The sequence below is a fragment of the Silene latifolia genome, chromosome 6, assembly GCF_048544455.1.
Source record: "Silene latifolia isolate original U9 population chromosome 6, ASM4854445v1, whole genome shotgun sequence".
Classification (NCBI taxonomy): domain Eukaryota; kingdom Viridiplantae; phylum Streptophyta; class Magnoliopsida; order Caryophyllales; family Caryophyllaceae; genus Silene; species Silene latifolia.
Genome location: NC_133531.1, coordinates 13,179,892 through 13,206,777, shown reverse-complemented (window position 1 = coordinate 13,206,777; position 26,886 = coordinate 13,179,892). Strand labels below are relative to the sequence as shown.

General features: G+C 38.8%; 6 protein-coding genes and 1 pseudogene across 7 annotated transcripts; 1 reads left to right on the top strand and 6 right to left on the bottom strand.

Annotated features, from left to right (window-relative positions):
- The first annotated feature begins 279 nt into the window (after positions 1-279).
- LOC141587536 (uncharacterized) lies at positions 280-2,274 on the top strand (annotated as a pseudogene).
- A 4,864-nt stretch (positions 2,275-7,138) lies between these two features.
- On the bottom strand, positions 7,139-10,027 carry LOC141586395 (glycine-rich RNA-binding protein RZ1A). 2 transcript variants are annotated; one of them, XM_074407605.1, is made up of 4 exons: positions 9,896-10,027; positions 8,504-8,616; positions 7,466-8,030; positions 7,139-7,381 (listed from the first exon to the last, which is right to left on the bottom strand). In XM_074407605.1, exons 2-3 carry the CDS (start codon positions 8,606-8,608, stop codon positions 7,476-7,478), a joined length of 660 nt encoding a protein of 219 aa, XP_074263706.1. In that variant the 5' UTR covers positions 8,609-8,616; positions 9,896-10,027; the 3' UTR covers positions 7,139-7,381; positions 7,466-7,475. The 2 variants fall into 2 exon arrangements, with proteins under 2 accessions (XP_074263706.1, XP_074263707.1); XM_074407606.1 differs by having other exon boundaries at positions 9,821-9,901.
- A 2,158-nt stretch (positions 10,028-12,185) lies between these two features.
- Positions 12,186-13,040, bottom strand: LOC141658600 (PHD finger-containing protein 1-like). The gene is made up of 3 exons (XM_074465523.1): positions 12,834-13,040; positions 12,632-12,756; positions 12,186-12,542 (listed from the first exon to the last, which is right to left on the bottom strand). Exons 1-3 carry the CDS (start codon positions 12,995-12,997, stop codon positions 12,349-12,351), a joined length of 483 nt encoding a protein of 160 aa, XP_074321624.1. The 5' UTR covers positions 12,998-13,040; the 3' UTR covers positions 12,186-12,348.
- Positions 13,038-13,839, bottom strand: LOC141658599 (uncharacterized). Its single transcript, XM_074465522.1, has 2 exons — positions 13,658-13,839; positions 13,038-13,521 (listed from the first exon to the last, which is right to left on the bottom strand). Exons 1-2 carry the CDS (start codon positions 13,741-13,743, stop codon positions 13,101-13,103), a joined length of 507 nt encoding a protein of 168 aa, XP_074321623.1. The 5' UTR covers positions 13,744-13,839; the 3' UTR covers positions 13,038-13,100.
- Positions 13,840-19,222: 5,383 nt separating this feature from the next.
- Positions 19,223-20,833, bottom strand: LOC141587535 (PHD finger-containing protein 6-like). Its single transcript, XM_074409009.1, has 6 exons — positions 20,703-20,833; positions 20,494-20,587; positions 20,006-20,371; positions 19,708-19,923; positions 19,491-19,615; positions 19,223-19,401 (listed from the first exon to the last, which is right to left on the bottom strand). Exons 2-6 carry the CDS (start codon positions 20,577-20,579, stop codon positions 19,223-19,225), a joined length of 972 nt encoding a protein of 323 aa, XP_074265110.1. The 5' UTR covers positions 20,580-20,587; positions 20,703-20,833.
- Positions 20,834-21,111: 278 nt separating this feature from the next.
- Positions 21,112-23,473, bottom strand: LOC141658598 (L-type lectin-domain containing receptor kinase S.6). The gene has a single exon (XM_074465521.1). The coding sequence runs from the start codon at positions 23,362-23,364 to the stop codon at positions 21,292-21,294; it is 2,073 nt and encodes a 690-aa protein (XP_074321622.1). The 5' UTR covers positions 23,365-23,473; the 3' UTR covers positions 21,112-21,291.
- A 1,204-nt stretch (positions 23,474-24,677) lies between these two features.
- On the bottom strand, positions 24,678-26,007 carry LOC141658596 (uncharacterized). Its single transcript, XM_074465520.1, has 4 exons — positions 25,879-26,007; positions 25,495-25,580; positions 25,224-25,375; positions 24,678-25,094 (listed from the first exon to the last, which is right to left on the bottom strand). The coding sequence occupies exons 1-4, from the start codon at positions 25,903-25,905 to the stop codon at positions 24,703-24,705; spliced, it is 657 nt and encodes a 218-aa protein (XP_074321621.1). The 5' UTR covers positions 25,906-26,007; the 3' UTR covers positions 24,678-24,702.
- Between the last annotated feature and the right edge of the window lie 879 nt (positions 26,008-26,886).

The following is a 26,886-nucleotide window of genomic DNA, read 5'->3' as shown; positions in this document are numbered from 1 at the left end:
TATCTATGCGATGCTGGATATATGAATTGTGAGGGATTTTTAACACCATTTAGAGGAGTAAGATATCATTTGAGTATTTGGAAGAAGGGTGCTCAACCAACATGCAAAGAAGAGTATTTTAACATGAAGCACTCTCAAGCAAGAAATGTCATAGAAAGATGTTTTGGATTGTTGAAAATGAGATGGGGTATTCTAAGAAATACCACTTGGTATTCTAGAAAAACAATGTCTAGGATAATTTTTGGGTGTGCCTTATTGCATAATTTTATTCGAACAAACATGACGGTAGATCCTTTGAAATCTCTCGTACAAGATGGTGGTGAGGAGGAAGATGATGAATGCATTGATACCATGGAAACAAGTGCTGCTTGGACTACATTTAGAAATGAGCTAGCTACTCAAATGTATAATGCTTGGTTGGAAACAACAACTTCGTAAATTTGACATATGGTTTTTGAATGTACTTTGTATTTGACTATTTGCTACCATTGAGAGATATTAGAATGCTCTATTTAAGTTTTTTTTTTATAAACTTGTTTATGCATTTTTTTTTTGTATATCTATGTTTTATTGTTTTATAATGATTATTGAATTCATTTATAAATCTTTTTTAGAGTCAGATTTTTGTCATTGTGATGGCTACTCACTCAAGGTGGTCAAGTGGTGAGGATCAAGCACTTGTAAGTGCTATGCAAGATCTTTTCGACCTTGGTGGATGGAAAGCAGATAACGGTCAGTTCAAAAATGGTGCGTACTCCAAGATTGAAACTCTTTTGGAGGAAAAATTGCCTGGATGTGAAAAGAGAGCCAAACCTCATATTGAATCAAGAGTTAAGACTTTAAGAAAACAATTTGATGCGATTACGGATATGTTAAGTCCACAGGCTAGTGGTTTCGGTTGGAATGATGAACAAAAGTTTGTTACATGTGAACAATCAGTTTGGGAAGCTTGGCTAAAGGTAATTTTGAGCTACACGTATTTATTTTAATGTACTTCCAACATTTCGGTTATTTGGTAGTCTTCTGAAGTCGGAAATATCCGTCTTAATATTATATAAAAGGATCAAATATCATCTCACATGGATTAATACATCCGACTTATTAAGACGATTACATCCATCTTAAAACATCAAGTTTCAAGTTGTTTCTTACTAGTACTAGGAATGTAAGTATGCATAGTAGTTGGAAAGTATGCATAGTAGTGATAGTATTGTACTCCTTTGTTTAGTCCGTTAGGGATGACTTCAAGTGACCTTGCTGTTGCATTCTTGCTGGACAAAGCCTATTCAAGATTGCTGCCCGATAAATAAAGTGTGTGTTTGTCTGTTAAAAGCTTGCAATGTGCCTTTCTCCTGAGTTGATTGTTACAAGATTGCTGCCCGGTAACATTCATATAATATTGTGTATTGCCTATGGTTACAGGATCACTTGTTGAGCCATTAGCCTGATTTGTTGTTTCTAGCTAGTGTAGCAACTCTATTAAATAAGCTCTTTCTATTCATTGAAAAGGTTCTAATATATGATGTTATTTGTTTACCAACTAGGTTTAGCTAAAGATAATTTTCACTTATGTATTTTTAATGTATAGTTACTGAATTTTAACTATATGTTTAACATATTATATAATTATTATGTTCTATCGACAGAGTCACGAAAATGCTGCGGGATTAAGAAATAGGCCTTTCCCCTTATACGACGAGTTAGCAAAAATTTGGGGTAAAGATAGGGCTAACGGCAACGAGGGCGGCAGCGTGCAAGATGCACTAGAGGAGATGGAGAACGAAGCTAGAGGTGAACAAGAAGAAATTGAAGAAGAAGAAATTCATATCTCTAACACATCAGGGATGTCAAGTACTGAAGTTGCGGCGTCGCCATCAAGTGCACCTGTTAATAAGAAAACAAAAAAAAGGCTAGAACTGAAACAATTGAAGCCTTAAGAGAATTTTCTGGCCAGCTTAATAAAATGACTAATGTGATGGAAACCGCGGGCGAGCACATAGGAAGGCTTGCCAATTGTTTTAAACATGAGTCTGAGTCTGCTGACAGAAGAATGCAAGTTATTTCGGAAGTAATGAAGATCGAAGGGTTAACACGTGCTGAAGTTATTTTGGCTTCAAAAAAAATTGCTACAGATCCCCTTGACGTTGATTTTTTTTTCAGCCTTCCGGATGATTATAGAAGTGCATATGTGCATGGCTTGTTGATTCCGGAGCGGTCTAATTAGTTCTAGCTTGTTTGGAAGCACTTCTAGCGGGCGAATTTGTTAAATTATAATAATTGTCATTTGAATTATGTTCAAGTTCGAAATTGGACAAAAGTTGTAGCTTATGATCGCATATGCGGTGTAGCTAGATAATTTGTTTTTTTTTTTTTTTCGACAATGAAACTTTAGATGAATTGGAATTAATGTTGATTTTGGTGTGAAATTGTCGTTACTTTGATTTAATTCTTAAGTAGAGTTAAAATGTTATATTATTGGTTGAACAAATAAGGTGTAGTAATATCATGGAGGGGTATATTGGTAAAAAAAATTAAATTCAGGTGAATTGACATGGTTCAACCAAACACTATATAGGAGTTTAATTCCTAGGAAACACAAACTCCCACAAGGCAACCAAACATGTTTTTTACATTTCATGGGAATTACATATGGGAGTTGAATTCCAGTGAATTGCATATTAACACAGGAGTTCAATTCCCGCATCAACCAAACGAGCACTAAATACTGATGGCACGTCCAAAGGGAATCCGGGCCCAGCGGGATGCGGAGGGGTGTTTAGAGATGACACTGGTAACTTTATATCGGCTTATTTGTTTACGGGTGGAGTATGTACTTCGATGCGAGCTGAAATGCTCGCTTTAGTCGCTGGCCTCGAAAGAGCAAAAGATCTTCATATCGACAAGCTCCTCGTTTATATGGACAATGCTACTTGTGTAGAAATGGTTTTGGAAGACCAACTGCTCAGCAATAGCCTTCGTCATCTCGTCCATCGGAGTAAAGAGTTATTCTGAGATCCCGGATGGAAGGTTAAGCTAATACATGTTTTTCGAGAAGCTAATAAAGCAAGTGATTGACTAGCTAATCAAGAAGTTATGTCATCTACAACTATTATTCATCTCGATGATCCCCCAGCTGCACTTCGTTCCATTCTACGCGGAGATATTATGAGTGTTACCACCCCACGTTTAATTCCTTAGTCACGGGCTCTGCCCTCTTATTTGATTCGAAGAACTTGTGTTCCATTATCGTATGTGACATTTGTTTTTATTGAATGTTGGATTAAGAAGAGAAACGGAATTAGTGGAGGTAGTGATAAACGTATGCTATATAGAAAATATAGAGTAACTAGCGGTACATTCTAGTTAAATAGGAAAGATTGATAGACCATAATTAAAATCAAAGTTAACAAAGGCTTCCCTAATACGGATGGGAAAAAAAAAAGTTGCAAAGGCTCTCGCTAAAACAATAGAAAAAAAACAAAGGAGTTCGAAACAAGCTCATTTGAGTAAAAACAATCTAATTTATGGATTGGCGTATTGATGTAACTAAACTAGTAAACTTGCTTGTGATTGTGGTTCGGGCCACAAATTCTTGTTTCAGACGGCCATTTTGGTCTGAAATAATAAGACGGGATTTTGTGACCATTTTATGGTCAAATGTAACCACAATGGTTTAGTCAGTGTTACGGCTTATGGTAACTTTTTTTCCAGGAGTGGTCACATTTGGTTGTCAACTGGTAACAAAATCCCGTCTTATTGTTTCAGACCAAAATAGTCCGTTTTGCTACAGATGATACACGAGGAATCTTTTTATGGCGGTTTTTCCTTCTAATGACCGGCCTCTGCCTAAGGTATCTTCACACCTATGTCAAGTTCGAACCCCCTTTAGGTTGGACAGAAGTTTCCTTTCCATCAACAAGAACTCCATCCGTCACTTGGCTTTTAGCCCCTAATTGAGGCCGTCTGTGACCAACTTTGGAATTCGAAGTTGAGATCTCCCGACACGATCAAGTTGAAAGCCGCGCCGTAGCATATTGATTGGTTGTCCAAGTTCGTCCCACCCGCAAACGACACGAGCTCTGTTCGAAAGGAACGAGAGGGGATTATCTCGGAACAAGGGTTCATATTTGGCGTCTGACTCCTTCATGCATGCTCCACATAAAAGGTGCTGCCTTAGAAGCCACAATTGCGCCTGTTTTTCTTCTTCTTAATTAAAAAGCTGCTTTTTCCTCTAGCTCTGGTCCAGCCTGGGCGCCCCTGGGCGGGATCAAACAATTATCTTTTCGAAGCCGTCCATTAACTAAAAAAGGCTTTCGGGCGCCGTTTCGGCTTACGACTCTTGAACTTGAAGGTGAGCGGGCCCTCATACTTCGAGGCTAAAGTGCCGGCTCGTTCGTTCCGCTGCACTCGACAAGAGCGAGCAGGTGCATGCCCCCTTCCTCCTTTGATGTGGGATCCTCACGGCCAACACAACATTAGGGGCGTCCCCTTCATTCTATGCTGACCCCGGCCGGGGCTGGCTTTTTGGGAAGCCCGTTCCCACCGCGCTCACGGCCCGGCTGGAATGTGGGCTTAACTCCTTAATAAAGCCAACTAGAAAAAACGAATCCGCTTGTCAATTCTTGGTGTGCGGAGGAGACTGAATCATCTACTTCTTTTGATTGGGACTTCTACCTATTCAGACGACCAACTGGGTTCGGGCACCAAGAAAAACCGTAGACCACAAACCTAAAGGAGGAAATTGAATAAAGTAAAATGGCTCAATCGATCTATCTTAGCTTATTATTGCTTGTTTTTCAGTCTAACTGGTGGTCGTCTTCATCATTTTGTAGTGGAATATGTATCTAGCATGATTTCATGATCTGCGAATAGAGACGTAAACAATGCTTTTAAATTCGAAATTCGAGTGTTTGGCAAAACAGATTTTTAAGAAAAAAATTTCAATTTCAATATTTTTTAGACTAATGTAATGTGGTAATGATTTTTTGGTAGTGATTCCATTTTACACAATACTAGTACAAATAATCTCACAAGAGACCAAATAAGAATTGAGCTGCGTTACAAGATACGGTTTCCAAGATTGGATGTATCGAGAAAAGCAGTTGCCATTCATGGAGTATTTTCAAAATTTGAATCCCAAATAGAAAGCATTTTTCGCAAGGATAACAGAATGACAAATACATCAAGAATAAAATTCATAGCTACAACATAAAAGGATATCAAAGCAAGCACATACAGCTGTTTTACTGATACAAAGCTGCTAAATCGTTCCCTAGTGGCCGAGTCTAACTCTCCAAACAAGCCCCATACATGAACCAGAGTGGGAGTTTCTTGACCTGCTCTACAAGGCAATCCGCTTTGTGACTACAGAGCAAAACACAAGGTACCAAACTTACCAAGGAACGATAGTTACCACCGCTCGAGCACAACAAACACCTTACCTCATTTAAAGGGCACACAAGTACACAACACCACTTTGCTGCTGAACAGAAAGACGGTTATGAATCCTGCCCTCGTTTGAACATAGTTGAACTATGGTTCTTATCCCACTGTGCTTATTGAAGTAGGTACCATTTCAGGGTGCACCAAAGTACATTTCCAATTGAACACGGAGCACAGATATAAAAAAGAGAGAGAAAGGAAAACGAGCAAACAAACTAATCACCATTCACCACAGTAACACAACACAACACATAATCGAAGTTCTATGGGACATGTTCAAATTCTAATGAACTAAGGGCACTTCAACAGAACATATTAATCTTGTGAGGAGAGGGGGGGTGGGGGGTTGTCTTACTCGGACCCTGTTGTCATGGTAACTAAGGGCACTTCGACAAAAGAACAAACAATTAATGTTCATGCATGTGACCATAATCAAGTTCTAATGAACTACGGACACTTCAACAAGAGAACATATACTAACAAGGTTGTGAGAGGGAGAAGGATATGCCCCTCCAATTCTTTGGAATTGCAACATTTTCTTTAAGCACAAAGTAATGTAATTTACCCACAAAAAAAAAACCAATCGAAGTAGAAATATAACAATTCCATGGATAAACCAAATAGAGTAGATGTTGCAAAACCAAAGAATTGGAGTATTAGATTAGCTGCAAGTCTGCCACTACCAAAAAGGCATGTCCAAAGGGATCGAGGGTGAAAAATTTCAACATCGGAGCCTACTAGGCCACTATGCACGATAAGACTACAATAGAGAGCCTAAAAACAATCAAGAACTGTAATGAACCAAGTACAGAACTTACTCTGACAAATAAGGCACTGCAGATCAACTTTCATGGTGATTTATGGCATATCAATGCTTTAACCTACTAGGAACGCAAGAGAGGGGAGACACGTAAATCACAACTAGGCCAACCTTCTCAAACTTGCAACCGATACTACTTGATGAAATGTCGGTTATAAGAGCCAATCTCCGCAAAGAGCGCAAATAACCTAGCTACTGAACAAAATATGTTCCAGTTCGTACTGTTGAGTTCAAAATAGCCGAGCAAAAACCGAATGATGAATCAGTGTTCTAGACCCCACAGAAAAAGAAAGGACCACTGCTGCCAATCCAGCTACGACATTCCAAGCTATTGGCAGTTTATGAATACGTACCCTCCATCTACCACTTCCCATCTACCACTTCAGCTCTTTGTGACTGAGGTCACCCCAAAAGAGCCGTCTATTTCCGCCAATTATAACCGTGACAATGTAGAACAACATTAACAACAATGGAACCCAATCATGTAGCAAAAAAGACCACAAAAGGCCATTATAGCCTGCCAGGAGGACAAAATAATTAATATCACATAAGATAAAAGATTAAAAAAACAGCAGAGTAGGATAAGAAATTACCCAACTCAATCCTTTTCCATATTGTTTTTAAAAGCGCATTTCGAACATGTCAAGAAGGAACATTGCCACAAGAACAAAAGAGCTTGCAACCTTCCTTTGACTCAGAAACACCTCAAGCAATCCACAAAAAAACATACTCGAAATGGTGTTGAACCCATGCAAATGTCCCACTAACAGCTAGCCAGACCAAAACCAAATCGGAGCTAAGCAAGATCAATGCGTGCATGTAAATCAACCAGATACGGCAGTGAAAACAAGTATCGAATCTAAAGAGCCAAATCAGTAGGCACCATCAAGCAAGCATTGACCATAACATAAGTGACCATCTGAAACAGAAAATACTCCCACAGCGGGACAAATTGCTTTCTTGTTGCAGAAACAGAACATAATCCAACTCTAAATACGAATTCCATGTCTCAAACCATTTAACACAACTTCCACTAGGTACATCTCGGTAAAAGGCCTCAGTCCTTGATGAAGATCCTCTTGTATGTAGCATAAGCAACATCCTTCGGACTTTGGACTCCTGAAAATAAGTATACAAAAAATCAGTAAAGATGGTAAAGAAATATAAAGGAAATACCTTGGGACAAAGAGAGGGCATACATACCATTAGTAATCTAGCGGTAACCACCAGATGAAGGGCGCTCATATGGGCCAGAGCGGTCACGGTCACGGCCATATCTTTCACTTCCAGACCCTCCACGACTACCAGAGTCTCTGTACCTACCACCGCCGCCTCCACCACCACCACCTCCACCGTAACGGTCTCCCCCACGATCAGGTCCATAGCCCCCGCCACCACTTCGACGATCCCCTCTGTCACCATACCTGCCACCATTCCTGCCTCCGTCATCAGATGGACATTCACGAGCAAAATGTCCAGGCTTACCACATTTGAAGCAGTCACCACCACCACCGCCACCACCACCACGGTCAGATCCCCTAGAACCTCCTCCAAATCCACGATCACGGCCACGATCACGATCACGGCCATAGTCCCCATCTCGGTCCCGAGAACCACCTTGGCTGGGTTGTGCCTTTTCCACAGTAATAGAACGCCCATCTAAGTCCATCCCGTTCATCGCTTCAATAGCTTCTTCCATAGCTCTCTTGTCATCAAAAGAAACAAAACCAAAACCACGAGAACGTCCAGAGAATTTGTCCAAAACAACCTGTGTTTCAAGTAATAAAAAGATGAAAGCAAACTCCAATAATTAATTTTAAAAACTGACGACAGAATTAAATTAAAAAGAACAGGTGACCTAAAAAAATCTGTCTTCCAAAAAACCATTAAGATACATACGTAGCAAAACGTCAAAAATATTTCACATTTTTCGCCTGAAAGTCTAATAAAGCTACCATTCAAGAAAATTTTTATCAACATGTGTTTCAGAAGAGAAGTACAATAGACAAACCTTCACAAAAAGAATGGTTAAAAGCAAACTTGAAATGGTTGTTCACATGAGCCAGACTAAATAAAAAAAGTGGATTATATAACTACTACCACCCACACATCAAATTAAATCTAATCAAATTTCAAGGCCAGTTCGAAAAGATTTACGAGTAACAGTTATGGGTGATGAAGCAGATCCAACAACACAAAGCTACAAGCATTCAAGCAGCAGCACTGAAAGAAAGATTATACCTTTGCTTCAATCAGGCGGCCGAATTTGTCAAATGCCTCTTTCAAATCCCTGTCAGTTGTATTCCATGATAGGCTCCCCACGAAACAACGATACTCATCTGCCATGATTTTACCTGCTTCATATGATACACGCAAATTATGCTTCTACTAGAACAAAAGATCAAACAACTAATTTCATACATGATACATCCAATCATATGGCACCAAAACCACATACATATCTCTTAACACTGTCATGCAAAGCTAGTAGAATGCATCAACCTACTCACAACCAAAAAAAGCAAATACTTGAGGTCCTAAACACAGAAGCTTCATATCATTCAGGCCGACTTATCTTATAAACACAAAACTATTAATCATACACGACAATGAACTATGCTAGTAGTAAATAGTTATTGAGCACCAGGAATATTGATAAGCGCTAATATGATAAAACCCGAGTACAGTTTATACTCCGAAACAGAAGTATTAACTTCCCACCTTAAAGGAGTTACTAAAGTTATAACCATTTTAAAATTTTCTATATCATATCCGTAGGCTTTCACACATTACAATCGGGAAGTGAATTCGGGATTAGTAAATGATCAAGAATTCATTTACTTGTATCTTATGACAATACACTAATGAAACAAGATCACCAGCTGATCTGATAACCTTTAAGTTAGAGCTACAAATATATGACCAGACCCGACAGACCAACACAAACCACCCAAAACAAGCCTCAACTGAACATGAAATTTGGTGAACCGGAGACGAAAAAAGGCCAAACCGCTAACTGATGACCCAACTCATACCAAACAGATGAAGCTGATCTAAATTCTCCCATGACCCTAATTGAAATCAATCCAATGAATGAACAAATTACCTTAGTATTATACCAGATAAAATCAAAGTGACATTTATCTAATCCTTTAACACGCTTAAAATAGCTTAATCAACGAATCATACTCCTTCGATCCCAATCATTTGTTAACTTTTTACAATCTTTACGAGGGGTATTTTAATCAAAGTTAAACAATAGTTTGGGACGGAACTGCAAAAACCCGAACCCAATATGATTAATCCCGAATTAACCCAACGTTTAACAAACCCGACTGACTCGATTGCCACCTCGACAATAAACTGATAATACCAATCATCAAGAGCAACAAATATACCACCTTCAGAATTGAAACAACAGTAACACGAGAATCTACGATTAAAATCAAAACATAAAAAAAAAACATAAATTGAATACCTAAGAACAGATCTAATTACGCAACAAAGAATTAGAACAAATTAGAAGACAAATTAAGAAGAGGAGATAGATATAATTACGATAGATTAAGGTAAAAAGATTAAAAATTGCGCCTCTTTTGAGAGAGTAGAGAGAGAAGTAGAGAGAGAGGAGACCTGAAGAGAGATGAATTTGAAGAAAAATAAAACCCTAATTGGTCGTCGGTTGAAGGCAGCTGCTAGATATTATTGATACAAGTAGGAATAGTTTAAAGAGATGATATAAATATCTACTACGACAAAATCACACTGTTGAGGGTTTGCGTGTTTGGTATGATTCGTACTCGGTAGAGTTGTTCATGGACGCGACGATCCTTTTACCCGTCTTGTCTAGCCCGCTTACCCGCTAATAAAGCAGCCTTGGACAATACTATAATTTCCAAAATTTATAAAGGCTTGCAAATCCATGGGTAGAAAAACAATTTATGGATTATACAACCAGTTGTATATAGAGATGGCAATGGATAGGATCTGGGTAGGGTCCATCTAGACCCGGACTCGATCCGAGATTTTCCCTTTTGGACCCGTACCCGACCCAGACCCGCAAAGGTCTAAAATTTGAGGACCCATACCCGGACCCTATGGATAAGGGTAGGGTATGGGTCTACCCGCGGGTCCGAGTTTCAACCACTTTAGTAACAAGATTAACAGTTATGGGGTTTATAATATTAAAAAAAAAATCATACTACTTTAACACTATGAGTTTATTAATCTGCCGTTAATGGTGGTTGTCGGTCGTCGGCTATTAGAGAGGTGGTTGTCAGTCGCGTATTAGTGTTGTGGTGCTGGTTTTCTTATGTTAGTGGTGGAGTGGTGGTATTGTCAGTGGTTGAGTTTTATCACTTTATGGGATGAGGGAAGAGAAAGATACTTTAGTTGAGTTTCTACAGTATGCCAGTATGAATTCAAAAAAGTTGTAATTTTGATTTTTTTTTCTTTAATAAAGGGTCTAAGGGTTGGGTATGGGTCTCATAACTTAGACCCGGACCGGAAATATTTTCTTAAGACCCATACCCGACCCATACCAATTGGGTCTGAAAAAATGAGACCCATACCCGACCCATTAGGGTCCGGGTCGGGTCCCCGACCCACTGCCATCCCTAGTTGTATATGTTGTACGGAATCTGAGCTTTGTGATAAAGTATCCGAGCTTTATGTTAAATAATATGAGCTTTAGTAGAAAGTATTGAACTCATCCATTTACACATTAAAAATATGAACTTTGAATTAGCTCAGAAAAAATACATATAAGTTCAGATTCTTATACCTTGGTTGTATAATGCTTATGGTACAACTGAATGTATAATCCTATTTATGGTAGAAAAAATCATGTTAGCCCAGCGTCCAGTTTAAATTCGTATTTGATCACCTCTAGTATTCAGTGGGTTTTGGTTTGTAGGTATGGATGGATTTCGGGATGCGATACACTGATTCGTAGTAGAGAAGAAAGTGAGCACGCAGGTTGTTGAGTTGCGCCCCAGCGCGGCCCGTGAGTCCGTGACCCATTTTAGCACGATAAGGGATTGACACAGCCTAGCATGACACAGTACGTCATGGGGAGGCCGTGCACGACTCATTGCCATCTCTAGGTCGTAGACCTGACAAATGGGTCAACTGGATCAGGTGTATGTTTGGTCAGTTAAGGTTGGATCAATTTCGAGTTTGCAAGATTTCGGCCCGGTGTGGGGTCACTTTCGAACGGTTAGTTTCGGTTTAATTATCAAGTTATACAAGGACAATGATCAGTGAGAAAGAATAAACATTCAGGTCGAGTCATATTGAATCGGGTTAAGTTGGGGTCCTCAGTTCGGATGTCGTGCCGAGTCAATTTTGTCAGATCTATCGGGTCAACATGATGTAGAGTTGAGCATCGGTCTAATAACCGTCTAGTTCGGAGTAGATTGAAAAGGGATGGACTGGGTATTGGCTTGATGGATTAAAGATCGTACCTTTTAAAGTATTAGATTCATCAGAAGATCTTGCTTGTGACCGTCACAAGCTTATGACTTCTCACGCCCTCCCTAACTTACTCTCCCACTTGCTCTCTCACTTGCATTTTGTGAGACACAAACCTGTGACAAAACGTGTCCGTCACACCTGACAACTGAGAATTTGTGTAGATTCAGTCCGATTTTAGATCCTAATAACAACATACTCCCTACATACCTAACCTAAAATAACCCAAATGACAGAATACCTCCAAACCACCATCACCCGATGACAGCAATCGCTCGCACAATCTTTGTCATCTCATCTGCTATAGTGGTGCAGGAAATGGATTGACTCGATAAGTCTCGATTCAAACACGACCCATTAATGACTTACGTTCGTTAGGAGGCTAGTAACATTAATCAATTAAATAAACATACATTAAAGGAGGCATTTGTGTTGTTTTCATCCTCAATTATGTAATTTTTAAAACAATTTCATTTTGGATCATTCGAATACAACCTTTACATAACTGTTAAACAACACACGGCGAATCAGTGTCCGTTAGTAACCAGGGAAAGAGGGCAGGCACTGTCCACAGGCAAAAAAAATGTAGATGTTAACTCAAATCTTCAAAATTTTCATTGTCCAGCAAAGGCGAGTGCCCTTATTAGCCCGTTGTCCTTTGCACCTATTTCCGCTGTTGAGCCTGAAGGCCAAGTAAAACTGATGCTTCCAGCTTGCTGGCTGGACGTGTGTTTGTCGCTTTGATTTCGAGACAATAATTTCTTCTTTCTCCTAAGTATACCCCACAGATAATATATTCTCTGATATCCTGCATCAAATTGAATACCAGTTGTATCAAATCTGTTGCAAAATTATTAAGAGTACTTTTTACGAAGATTTAAGAAAAATGAAACTCACTCCAGTCACTGAGGTGTAGTTCACGAGATGAAAAAACCAGAAGTTCAACATCATGAACTTTAGAAATCATCGCTAATTCATTCTCAATTATGTAATCCACTAGCCTGTCATATACTCTTTCTGCACTGTAAAAATCAACCATGTTATTGTTGCTGTTGTTTGTTGGTGAAGTGCAAAAAAAGTTTATTTTATTGGAGGGTACCTGTAATCCTCAGGAAAGAAATAGACAGAAATATTATCAGCTGTCGGCACCATGTTGCTGAACTTTGAAGGCCAAATGTTGATTTTAGGTACTATCTCTAAGCCGAGGAGCGTTGGCAATGAACTTATTACTTCTGAGGCTTCAGTGCATGCTTCATTTGACATATGTGCTAGGATGGTGCAAGAGTACTTCCCATATACGCAGAAACGTCCCCTGTAAATAAACAACCTTACGCACGTGATTTGAAGTAAAATATTAGGTAAAAGACTAGAGAAGGAAGGAATACCTCCATATATAATCAGGTAGAGGCTCTATAGTGTCGAGAAAGTCGTCCTCTGAACTTGGTGACGATTCTTCAGAATTATCATCAGAACTGCAGGCTTCAGCCAAATTATCAGCAGAATCTTTGTCTGAGAACTGCTCGTCTTCAACAATGCACTTTCCCTTGTCATGGTTGTTTTTCCAGTCCTTGCACAGTGACAGTGTTTGCACTTCTTTAGTTATGGTATACAAACATTCCTTGGAATCTAATGGACTCCTTGGCTGCTCTAAAGATTGAAAGGGTTGGGGTTCTGAAGACTGGTCTGTAGAATCAGACAGTTCAATAATGCTTGGTTCGCATAACTCACAGACCCATCTGATTTCTTCATCATCGTCTGTCGTTGTTTTTGACTGATCCAAGCAGTAACTAGGAAAGACATTGGTGCATTGTGCACAATGGTTAGTAAATCAACTTTCTTCCTTAGCTCTATAGTTTGAATTTTGTTATTATCGAGTCATTTCAAGAACGGCTCAATTTAAGTAGAAGAAGGTTAGAAACTTACGAGTGCTCAGCATTACTTTGGCATAAGCTGCAGAAAACCAATGCTTCAAGCCAACCAGTGTCTCCACACTTCTGACATACCACCATTTTCCTCTTTGCATAAGGTTACGCGTAACCAAAATTAAGTTTCGTATTAGTCGCTTAATCGTTGAAATAATTGGCAATTAGAGTCAAGAGAAACTCTACTTCTGCTTGGCTAGAGGAAATGCCTGATGTTGTAGTAAAAACTTGAACCATAAATTTACTAGTACGGAGTATATTATAGATACATCTAGGAAATAAAGAAGGTTGGTAAAATGCAGTAAATACTAATGCATTTGAATATGGTCTACTAATGCAGGACAGTTTTACTAGAAAAAAGTAACAATGACATTAAAAAAAGTTAAAAAATGTTATGTGGACCAACCTGATAAAAAAGTTGATACGAGTTGGTTTCCATTATGGATTAAGTAGTATTGGACTCATATCAACTTTTTTATCAAGTTGGTTCAAATGACATTGTTCAACTCGTATCAACTTTTTTATCAAGTTAATACGAGTTTGATTTCATTACGTGTTAACTGTTAAGTAGTAACCTCGCGTAGAAGCGTTTGTTTTTATTAAATAAAAAGACGTTTAAGAAACTAATGCAGATAACAAGCGAATGGAGTAAGAGAGTATTAACCGTATCACCCAACTTACCAACCAAGCAACCCAAATATCCTCATATCAATCTTTACCTATAAACAAAGGAAATTGATTATGTATATATTGTCAAATAGGAAACTATATATTTGCATATCTTTGTATATAGCTTAATAGTCCTCATTGTAATCCTATAAATACCTCATAATTCTCATTGTAATATACACACAAAATTTAACCTACTTCTATCTTATATGGTATCAACGAGACCTCATCGATCCAACCTTCGTCCCAAACATCCCACCTTCAAACGCCACCAGCACATTTCCTCTTTTTCGTGCCCCACTGTCACCATGTCAACCACCGGCAACACCGAAACCTTGGTCCCAAACCCACATGAAACGACCAAACCACTCACCTCACTCAACCTCAACAATTGTGTCAAGTTGAACCCGCTCAACTACACTGCCTGGCGGTTTCAACTGACAAATATCTTATTTGGATTTAGCCTCCTTGGCTTCGTCCATGGCACCGAACCCCCCCCCCCTCAAACCGTCACTGATGACACCAAAAAAGAAACCCCCAACCCGGCTTATTTGACTTGGCTCAAACAAGATGGGTTGATTCTTGACGCCCTCATGGGTACCCTAACCACCGCCCTACAACCACTCATAGTTCGGGCAAAAACCGCAAAAGAGGCATGGGACATCCTTGCCAACACCTATGTCAACCCATCTAGGGTACACATCCTACAACTAAAACAAAAATTTGATTCCATCGTGAAAATGACGGATCAAACCATCTCTGACTACATGAACTCCATAAAAGTTTGTGTCGATCGATCGACTCGCCCTCATGGGCAAAATTCTCGATCCCGAAGACATTATAGCACAAGTTCTCAAAGGCCTTGACTATGAGACATATAAACCCGTCATCACCACCGTTCGGGCTCGAGATACACCCATTACATTTGAGGCCCTTCACGAAAAATTACTCCAACACGACCTCCTCATAAACCACGACAACACCCCAAACCACTTTCAACCCTCTGCCAATGCAGCATACCGCCACCAACAGCACCATAATCGTGGCTATTCTCGCAACCCCAACCCCCCTGACTACCCGCAACCTCCTCAACAAAACACCTACACCAATGCTAACCCCCGTCCCTTTAAAGGACGATGTCAATGGTGTCGAGAAACGGGTCATAGCAAACTGCCCCTTATTCCGGAAACTCTTCCTGAACATTGTTTTTCCCGAACCAAATTATCGACAACACCCGGGACAACCGCAAGCTCACATCGCCAATTATGGTGGTTCTCATCCAAACTCGAATTTCCTTCTTGACAGTGGCGCATCACACCACCTTACCCACGACCTAGACACCCTTGCATTCCACTCACCATATGACGGTTTCGACGACTTAATTATTGGTGATGGCTCCGCACTTCCCATTGATAATACAGGTTCGTTTACAATGCAAAAATTAAAGTTTAATAACGTTCTTCATGTTTCTAAAATTTCTCGCAATATTATATCAATTTCGCAGCTATGTACTGATAATAATGCTTATGTAATTTTCTCACATGATTCATTTTTTGTAAAGGAAATCAAAACCGGGAAAACGCTCCTCCAGGGCCGAGCAACCAAGGGAATATATGAGTGGAGTCCACCTAAACCCGTCACTCTCGCTGCCGTCAAAGAAAAAGGAACCACGCCGATTTCGTGGCACCATAAATTCGGTCATCCCTCGTATGATGTACTAAAACTTATGAATAAAAGTTTACCAAATTTTGAGTATTGTCCTGCTTGCTGTGTTTTTAAGAGCAAAAAGCTCCATTTCCATAACTCTTCATTACGTTCTACTGCACCTTTAGACCGTCTATTTTCGGACCTATGGACTAGCCCAGTAGCATCTCGAGACAGCTACAAATACTACGTTATATTTGTCGACCATTTTAGTAAATATACTTGGCTATATCCGTTAAAACGCAAGTCCGAAACCACTCAAGTATTTAATCAATTTAAAAACCTCGTCGAAAAATATTTTCAAAAGCCAATACGACGCTTCTTCTCCGATAATGGTGGAGAATATATTAAATTAAACCAATCTCTTCTTAATGACGGAATTTCACACTTTACTACTCCACCACATATCCCGGAACACAATGGCTACGCCGAACGTAGACATCGTCACATTGTAGAAACCGGTCTAGCTTTATTAAATCACGCGGGTCTACCTACTTCCTATTGGCCATTCACATTTAGTACCGCCACCTATCTTATAAATCGACTACCTATGAAGACCTTAAACGGTGACTCACCATACTTTAAATTACATAATAATATACCCGACTATGATAAATTTCATAACTTCGGATGCCTCTGTTATCCGTGGCTCAGACCATATACGAAGCATAAATTAGAAAACCGTTCCATTGTATGTATTTTCGTTGGATATTCAAATACCCAAAGTGCTTACCATTGTCTCGACCCCAAAACGCATAAAATTTATACATCCAGACACGTTTAATTTATTGATGACGAATACCCATTTCGACAATCCAACTCGCATCCTTCGTCTCACACTCACTCTGATGATTGGTGCTCTCTTAATATCCCTCTTCTTCCTCATGCAGAGACCACCTCGCCACATCCCACCACCATTCCCTCAACTCACATCTCCAAACCCATCACCATCGTGTACTCCAGGCGACCTTCGACTCAACCACCACCCTCTAACAAACCCCCTTCCCTCTACCTTGACACCTCCTGACCCGCCATTATCAACGCTTGTTCCACCCTCTGATCACTCTTCTTTCGCTGCCACACCCACTCCTCCACCTGCCACACGTGCACCTCGCGCCAATAACCCACCACCTAATAAAACTATCACCACAAGACTCGATAATAATATTCGCAAACCCAATCCTCAATATGCCAATCTCGCGCACGCCTCTCCGTCCAATGACAACCTTCCCAATACCGTCAAACAAGCACTTATTCTTCCTCATTGGCGACAAGCTATATGCAAGACGAGTTCAATGCTCTCGAACGAAACTCCACCTGGACTCTTGTCCCACGCACTTCAGCCCAAAATATTATAGGCTGTAAGTGGGTTTTTCGCAATAAATATAACCCGGATGGCACCCTCAAACAACACAAGGCTCGCCTTGTTGCGAAGGGCTTCCATCAAAGACCCGGCTTTGACTATACTGAAACCTTTAGTCCAGTCGTAAAACTTACAACCGTTCGACTCATCCTATCCTTGGCTGTCACTCAGTCATGGTCAATAAGACAATTAGACGTCAACAATGCCTTCTTACAAAGCACCTTAAATGACGATGTATTTATGATTCAACCACCCGGCTTTGTCGAACAAACGAAACTAGATTATGTTTGCAAACTCAACAAGGCGATATATGGCTGAAAACAGGCTCCTCGAGCTTGGTACACTGAACTAAAAACCTATCTTATTACCTATGGTTTTAAGCAATCAATTTCCGACTCATCTTTATTCATTTTGCGTACTAAACCAACCTACATATATATGCTTATTTATGTGGATAATATTATAATTATCGGACCGCATCCTACACAACTTCATCATTTTATTTCTCAATTATCAAAACGTTTCTCGCTAAAAGACCTTGGTCCATTATCGTATTTCTTGGGCATCGAAGTCACACCAAATGTCCTTGGTTTACACCTCAACCAATCCAAATACATTTATGACCTTTTAACCAAATACAAAATGATTGAAGACAAACCAAACACTACACCTATGGCTACCTCATCCTCACTCACTCGTGAAGATCACAACCCCATTCAAGATCACGCTACATATCGAGCTATAGTTGGAAGCTTACAATATCTATCCCTAACTAGGCCCGACATTGCCTTTGCTATAAACCGTCTTGCCCAATTCCTTCACCATCCAATAGCCACGCATTGGACCGCTTTAAAACGCCTACTACGCTATTTGCAAGGCACTCAAACCGTTGGTATTCAATTGTATCGAAACTCACCCTCTTGTCTTCATGCTTTTTGCGATGCAGATCATGCGGGCGACAAAGATAATTACATCTCGACGTCGGGCTACATTGTTTATCTCGGTCGAAATCCAATCTCCTGGTCTTCCAAAAAGCATCATGGACTTGCTCTTTCAACCACAGAAGCTGAATTTCGTGCCATCGCCACTGTCACGACTGAGACCTTATGGCTTCGCAATCTTCTCGATGAACTTTATATCACGGTCACCAAACCTCCGGCTATCTTCTGTGACAACATTTCAGCTACTCTATATGCCAACAACCCCGTCTTTCACTCCCGAATGAAACATATGGCGCTATTTTTCCACTTTGTGAAGGAACAACTCCAACGAGGTCAAATCCGCATCCAACATGTAGCAAGCAAGGACCAACTAGCTGATATTCTCACCAAACCCCTCCACAAGGATCATCATTTGGACTTACGTAACAAGATTGATCTTACTCATCGGACGTCCATCTTGCGGGGGCGTATTAACCGTATCACCCAACTTACCAACCAAGCGACCCAAATATCCTCATATCAATCTTTACTTATAAACAAAGGAAATTGATTATGTATATATTGTCAAATAGGAAACTATATATTTGCATATCTTTGTATATAGCTTAATAGTCCTCGTTGTAACCTACTTCTATCTTTCTTATAGAGAATTGATTTTCCAGGATGGTGAAATACAGACTTATTGAACTAGGAGGGATGCTTAAACGAAGTGTAAAAGATTCTTATATGATGTAGAACAGATTCATATCTACCTAAAACAGTACTCAATCAATCTCAGCTTTTAATTTCTGAAAAACCGAAAAATCATCAAATAAACAAATATTGAAACACAAAATCTCATTTGAGATCGTCTTAAGCGTAACAGGTAAGACACTCTCTTTCGGAGATTTTAACTCAAAATTTCAAAATCTTGGCTGTCCTTAGCACCTATTTCAGCTGTTGAGCCTGAAGGCCAAGTATAACTGATGTTTCCATGGTGGCTGGACGTGTGATTGTCGCTTTGATTTTGAGGCAATAACTTCTTCTTTCTCCTAAGTATACCCCATAGATAATATTTTCTCTGATATCCTGCATCATCATCATCATATTCATTTCTTTATATTTTTCGCATCAAATTGAATAACAGGTGCATCAAATTTAAGAAAAATGAAGCTCACTCCAGTCATTCATGTGTAACTCACGAGATGAAAAAACCAGAAGCTCGACATCATGAACCTTGGTAATCATCGCGACTTCATTCTCAATCATGTAATCCACAAGCCTGTCATATACTCTTTCTGCACTGAAACATATACGAAACCAAGCAGCCATGTTATTGTCGGCTGTCGCTGTTGTTTGTTCAAGTGTAAAATAGTGTATCTCATTAGAGGGTACCTGTAGTCCTCAGGAAAGAAATAGACAGAAATAGTATCAGCTGTCGGCACCATGTTCCTCAACTTTAAAGGCCAAATGTTGATTTTAGGTACTATCTCTAAACCGAGGAGCGTTGGCAATGAACTTATTACTTCTGAGGCTTCAGTGCATGCTTCTTCATTTGACATATGTGCCAGGATGGTACAAGAGTACTTCCCATATACGCAGAAACGTCCCCTGTAAATAAACAGTACCCACATCCTTACGCACGTGATTTGAAGTAAAATATTAGGCAAAAGACTAGAGAAGGAAGGAATACCTCCATATGTAATCTGGTAGAGGCTCTATAGTGTCGCGAATCTCCTCTGAACTTGGTGACGATTCTTGAGAATTATCAGTAGAATATTTGCCTGAGAATTGCACATCTTCAACAATGCACTTTCCCTTGTCATGGTTGTTTCTCCGGTCATTGCACAATGACAGTGTTTGCATTTCCTTAGTTCTGGTATACAGAGATTCCTTAGAATCTAATGTACTCCTTGGCCGCGCTAAAGATTGAAAGGGTTGCGGTTCTGAAGACTGGTCTGTAGAATCAGACAGTTCAATAATGCTTGGTTCACAGAACTCACAGACCCATCTGATTTCTTCATCTTCAGTCGTCGTTTTTGACTGATCCAAGCAGTAACTAGGAAAGACATCGGGTGCACATTGTGACAGGTTATTCGGTCTGGATCATTTGTGTGGGATCAATTTTAATTTCCCTGGTCTAGTCATATGAAAATTTTAACTACAAGGTTAGAAACTTACATATGCCCTGCAATTCTTTGGCATAAGCTGCAGAAAATCAATGCTCCAAGCCAACCAGTGTCTCCACACATCTGACATACCACCATTTTTCCCCCTGCAACCATCATTGAACGTTCTTTACATAAGGTTACACGTAACCAAAATGCATATTCCTACGAAAATAATGCATATAACAAGCGAATGGAGTAAAAGAGACGAAGATGACTGACCTCACGCGATGAATTGATCCTCCAGGATGGTGAAATGCAAACTTGATGAATTAGAAGGGGGATTTAATTATAGAAGGTGAAAAAGAGGGAAGGAAAAAAACCTACTGTTGCAGGTTTTTTTTAAAAGAGGATATTGCATGATGAATTAGAAGAGGATATTGCATGATGTAGAACAGATTCTTACTCTACCTAATACAGTTACTCATTGTCAACTTTTTAATTTCTAAAAAAACCAAATAATTATCGAAACATTGAAACACAAAATCTCATTTGAGATCGTCTTAAGCGTAACAGGTAAGACTGTATATTTGGTGACTAACCTCGGAAAACTGTATATTTGGTGACTAACCTCGGAAAACTGTATATTTGGTGCCCTCATAGGCTTACAGAACCTACATCAGAGTAAAAATTCAAGGAAACTTGAACATTTATTCGATCTTTCATCGTTTTTCTTCAAACAAAGTACAGAATTTACTACAGAATGCAATCTGATTTATTATTATCAACAAACTATCTTACTGCACTACTAATAAAAGAAAAGAACACTCATATTTTGCCATCATACTGTAACATTTTGTTTATGACAGGATCAGTCATTTCCGAAATGAGTTTTCGGGGTCCCCCATGGACTTTCCAGCTTATCATCACCCTGATCATTAACCCGGAGCTCTATATTCGGCTTCTTTGCAGGTAAACCAGGAACCGGCAACTCCTGTGTTAACATCAGTACTACTTCTTTAGCAGTAGGCCTTTTAATACTGTCAGGATGAGTACACCATAATCCCACCTTAAGCACCCTCTCGATATCCTTCCGACTACACTTTCCCTTCAGCTTTGCATCAGCAGCCTCAGTCAGTCTACCTATCTCCCACAATGTCCAAACCAGTTCCACAAGCTGCAGTCCACCCTCGTGTACAGCCCGCCTTCCTGACATCACCTCCAACAGTACCACCCCAAAGCTGTAAACATCAGACTTTACAGTTGGTACGCCTTGGTAGACGTATTCTGGAGCCAAGTACCCCATTGTGCCACCTGGCAGCGTGGATTTTCTCGGGTTGGACTTGGACCCATGGTTATAAACCTCGGCTAACCCTAAATCGCCAAGCTTAGAAGTAAAATCAGAATCAAGCATCACATTACAGGACTTTACATCCCTGTGAATAATCTGAACATCACATTCTTCGTGTAAGTACGAAAGACAAGAAGCAATCCCGCGAATAATACTCATTCTTTGCTCCCAAGCGAGCACAACATTCGAAGCAAATAAAATCTTATCAAGACTACCATTCGGTACAAACTCATAAACCAAGACAAGCTCATTGTTTTCACAACACCAACCAAGGAGCTTAACCAGATTCTTATGCCTTAAACCACGAGACATGGTAGCGAATTCATTGGTAAACGGTGTAAGGATATCAAGACGATTAACATGATGAAATCGCTTCACTGCCACGACTTGATCATCACTGAGAATTCCTTTATAGACAGTTGCTGATGCTCCTTTGCCTATGATCCTGCTCTTACTGAACCCGTTAGTAGCCGACATTATATCTGAAAGCGACAACTTAATCGGACCCTTTTTCGCCTCAATTCTTAGCATTAAACCCAAATTCTTTTTCTTACCCCTTCCTGCAGGGTTCCAACTCGGTTTCCAAATAACTATACCGACAACAGCAGCGAAAAAACACAGCAGAATTGTAACTGTTACACATATGACAGTCAACAACCTTTTGTTTACACCAGAAGAACGAATTGAATTACGTTTATAATCGTCGACATCAGAATTTCCTGATCTTTCAGGATTGCAGATCATACAATCCTCAATTATTACAGTAAGGCCATCAGGAACCATCTCAGGAGAAAAGAAATCGGACTCGAAAATCTTAAATCTCCAAGTATCTAAAACATGTAACGCTGAAACCTGTCCATTAGCAGCAACAAAACCAACATACATAAACTCCTTCATACGGGTCGAAAGATCGATTTTTGCAGAAATTGCAGGATCTTGAGGCTTATCAGAAGAATAACTAATCCAAACATTGATCAATTTACCAAGATTCTTGTATTCAATCCAAGCATGAATTTTTTTCCCACTACTAAAATTAACTCCTTTAGAATACCCATCAACAGAAACCAAACTCGAATACGAATCGACATCGATTCCGACATGGTTTCCATTAATGTCATTAACAAAAGGATCAAACTTTGTATCAAATTCGGCTGCGAAAAACGAGTCTTGAGACGATAAACGCAATTCAGGAAGACCCAAGTGACCAATTTCTTGATTAAATGATCCGACATTGGAAGTAATCAAGAATGAGAGACCTTCACCGGGGTCTGAAACAGGGGTGATTGTGAAAGTGAAATGAGTAAAGAAAGAAAAACACGAGTTTGTTTTCGAGTCGAGAAAACGAAGCGGGAAAGTGTAGAACGAAGCTCCGAATGAAGAGAATTGTTGTTTGGTTAAGCTGATTGAAGTGGTGTTAGTAGTTGTGTTGGTGGTAAATGTTGCATCTCCGTAAAGTGTTACGTTTTTGTTGATGTTGTTGTAATTGTTCGACGAAATTGAAAATGTTGTTGGTAAGTTGATGTTGATGAAGAGTATGGTGATGATGATGAAGATCGCCATTGAAGAAGACGAAGAAGAAGATGATGATTTCATTGTTTCAAGTTCTTGGTAGTTGAGTGTTAGTTATTTTGGATTCTTGGAAGTTTGTTAATCGGATGAAATAAGGACGGAATATCTCAAGGTCTAGTTTTAAACCCGGGAAATTTACGGGTCTACAATGTTATGTGTTGATGTATATAAGCATGTGGAGCCGTGGAGGTGTGGAGCTAATTTTTATTTGTAAATATGAGACCCAAGATGCCAACAAGGCAATAATCGTAGTTGGTCCTACCGGACTTGAATTAGGACGATATGGGATAGTTTACACTGAAAAACAATCGTAGTTTGGTTAAAGTAGTTGTAACCTTGTAGGTTCATTTTAGGTTTCATTTATGTTGCTCGATTTTTCACAATTATCATGTACAGTTTCCCCCGTATTTTACGAATTTACACAATTTAAATCATATCTGTCTGAAAAGTGAAATCCCTCCGATAATTATGCCAATTTCTTTTGTAAATTAAATATTAAGTCTCGTGAGAGACTGTGTCTTTCACTAACATTGATGAGAGACAACTAATGAATAACTAAGAACTTATTTAAAAGGAAAAAGATAAAAATTAAATAAAATTAAACGCTTCTTAGCTACATATTCCCTCCGTCCCGGTCATTTGTTGTCCTTTGGTTTTGGCACAAAGACCAAGGAAAGAGGAGAGAGCCAATTACTAAATAACAAGTGGAATAAATTGAGGGGGAATGATCAAATTACTCATCAAATTCATTCTTAAAATAGAAAAGACAACAAATGACTGAGACACCCCAAAATGGAAAATGACAACAAATGACCGGGACAGAGGGAGTATTACACATTTCCATATGTGATCGTCTCATACACTCTCTGTCATATTATAATGAGACTAATTTGGTTGCCTAATTTTGGAATGGAGTTAGATTACAAATGGATTCTAACTCTACCCCAATTCCTTGGAATTCCATATCCACCTCTTTCCCTATTGCAACTTCATTCCTTCATACTTATTATTAAAATGAACCAAACAAGTTTTTAAAAGAATTGAATTAGAACCCCATACTACTATGGTTTCTCATCCCATTTCATTCCATTCCTACGCACTGAACCAAACGACCCCTAACAAGAGTTAATTCAGATAGTTATTCCTTAAATAAGTGGCATTATATAATATTTTGTTTAAGCGTTATGCAACAAGAAAATAAAAATGCAAACAAATGATTGAGACAAATACGGATTATATCTTATGAGTTTGCTGCTGATAAAACAAGGCTATATATCATTATATTACAACCAACACAGTACAGAAAAGGCACTTAAATATCATCAACTGATTAATTACAAAATCAGGTGTCTACTGACTAAACTAGTAAACAGAAACTCCTCTGCATTTCTTCAATATTTTCCGCCTTTTCATCCTCGGCGATCTCCTGAATCCAACAATGTCCAGTTTCTCCAATTCATTCTTCCTTTTGTTCATCTTAGTCTTAGCCAAGCAGGGCTTATATCCATCAACACCATCAGATATAATCTTGTCAGTGGTGCTAGCAATGTGAGTCGAAATCGACCTAACCAAGGTCTTATAATCGAGATTATCAACACGAATGCTTGGGTTGTCGTCGAGGATTATAGCTTCCCCACATGGACTCACTATCAATACCACTCCCATCATAATTTCTGTTGCTTCTTCCTGTTCATCTGTATATTCTATGCACAATGGTTCTGGTTGCTCCTGAACTGCAATTATCTCATAGTTATCTGATACAACAAAAGCGCCATTGGTTAGTTCAATCTACATATGAGACGGTTTCACACATGAGACTAACTAGCACTTGTCGACTCATGTACATGAAAAAAGAGTTACGAAGTCAGTACAGTAATGCTTACTTTCGAGTACTTGAGCAGAATTCGATGTTGAAACATTGTCCGAAATTCGATCACTGGTTCCAATATTCATAGGAGGTTCACAACAATAGTCACAAAGCCAATGTACACCGTTCTTGTCCTCTAGGCTTCCCGGTACTATACCCAAGCAATATCTGTAAAATCGATTTTCAATCAAAAGATTTATTAGATTATATTAACAAAGAACAAAATAAAGTAAACAAACGATTGAGACGGAGAGAGTATATGAAGCGTAATTGTTAGGAAAACATACTTATGAATAGCAAGGTCGGAACACTTGGAACAGCAAACTAGAAGCTCTTGGTATCCTCGTACACCACAGACGTAACAACATTCATCCTGAAAAAACATAATTAATTAAGACAATTAATTAATCACTTATAATATTAACAAAAACCCTGTAATTAATTCGATTATTAAGCTATAAAATTATTAATACGGAGTACCCATAAAATTATGTTTCTTGCGAACGTGATGACTACAATCTTTTACTAAAAAAATATTGGATGCCCTAATCGTCAATCACAATTAAAAGGGTTCGTCTTAATTATTTGTTTACCTTTGATTTAGATCGAATGATCAATAAACTTAAAATTACAAGTGGGTAGTTAAATTGTTATATGTAAAATTAAATCACCTGAAATTGTTGTTGTTGTTGCGCCATTGAGAAATTACAGGCTTCCTGAAATCAGTAATTAACAATAGTGTGGAGTAATAAATTGCAGTGAAATCAGATAGCGGTAAATTTGTTAGGGTAAGGAAAGGTTTGAAGTTTAGAGGGTTGAATGAAAAAAAGAGGTGAATTTATAAGCGGTTTTTCTAACCTATGTCCACTAGACATAGGATAAGAAACTAAAATAGAAAAGTATTAAATGAGAATAGTTGCATCATCTTTTATTGGTTTAAATAAATAGGAAGTTCGACTGACTAAAGAATTACCATAAAATAATTTTTACCTTTTGACACGGTTATTTGTTACTCCAAAACTAGATATATTTCAACAATTGAACGTTACATTTTGTCTTGGACAGTTGGACTCTTGGTGGCGAGAGAAATACTCGTAGGTAAGAGTGAGTGTAAAACGGATTTAAATATAAATTTATTAGTGAATGGAGATGTTTGCTTAGAATACAGTTTTATGATGAAATTGTGTGTAACTACCTTATAGAAGTACTAGTTTTATATCAGTGCAAAATTACATTGAATTAGATGTTTAATAACTTGACGAAATATTTAAATATTGAAAATTAAAATTGTACATAATTATAAAATTTGAGATATATTAAGTTGTTAAAATTTTTATAAATGGAAATAAAAATACAAAGACATCGCGAGAAATATACAATTGGTGATTAATCATTTGTATATAAATGAAATAACCATCAATTTGATTTTTATAAATTAAAGTTTAATCAATGTATTTGTAAAAATTAATGTTAGAAAATGGTAGTGGGGTATGGCCTACCTAATTTTTTCCTTAATTTCTGTCAGCCAATCACAGTACTCTAAATAACTTAGCTTTTATATATAGAAGATTGTTGAATCAGTAGTTATTGTGTAAAATGGCCTCACCCTGTGAGACGGTCCCATTATTTAAAAAGAGGTAACCCATTTACAAAAGTGGACTGCATCACGGTGTAAGACC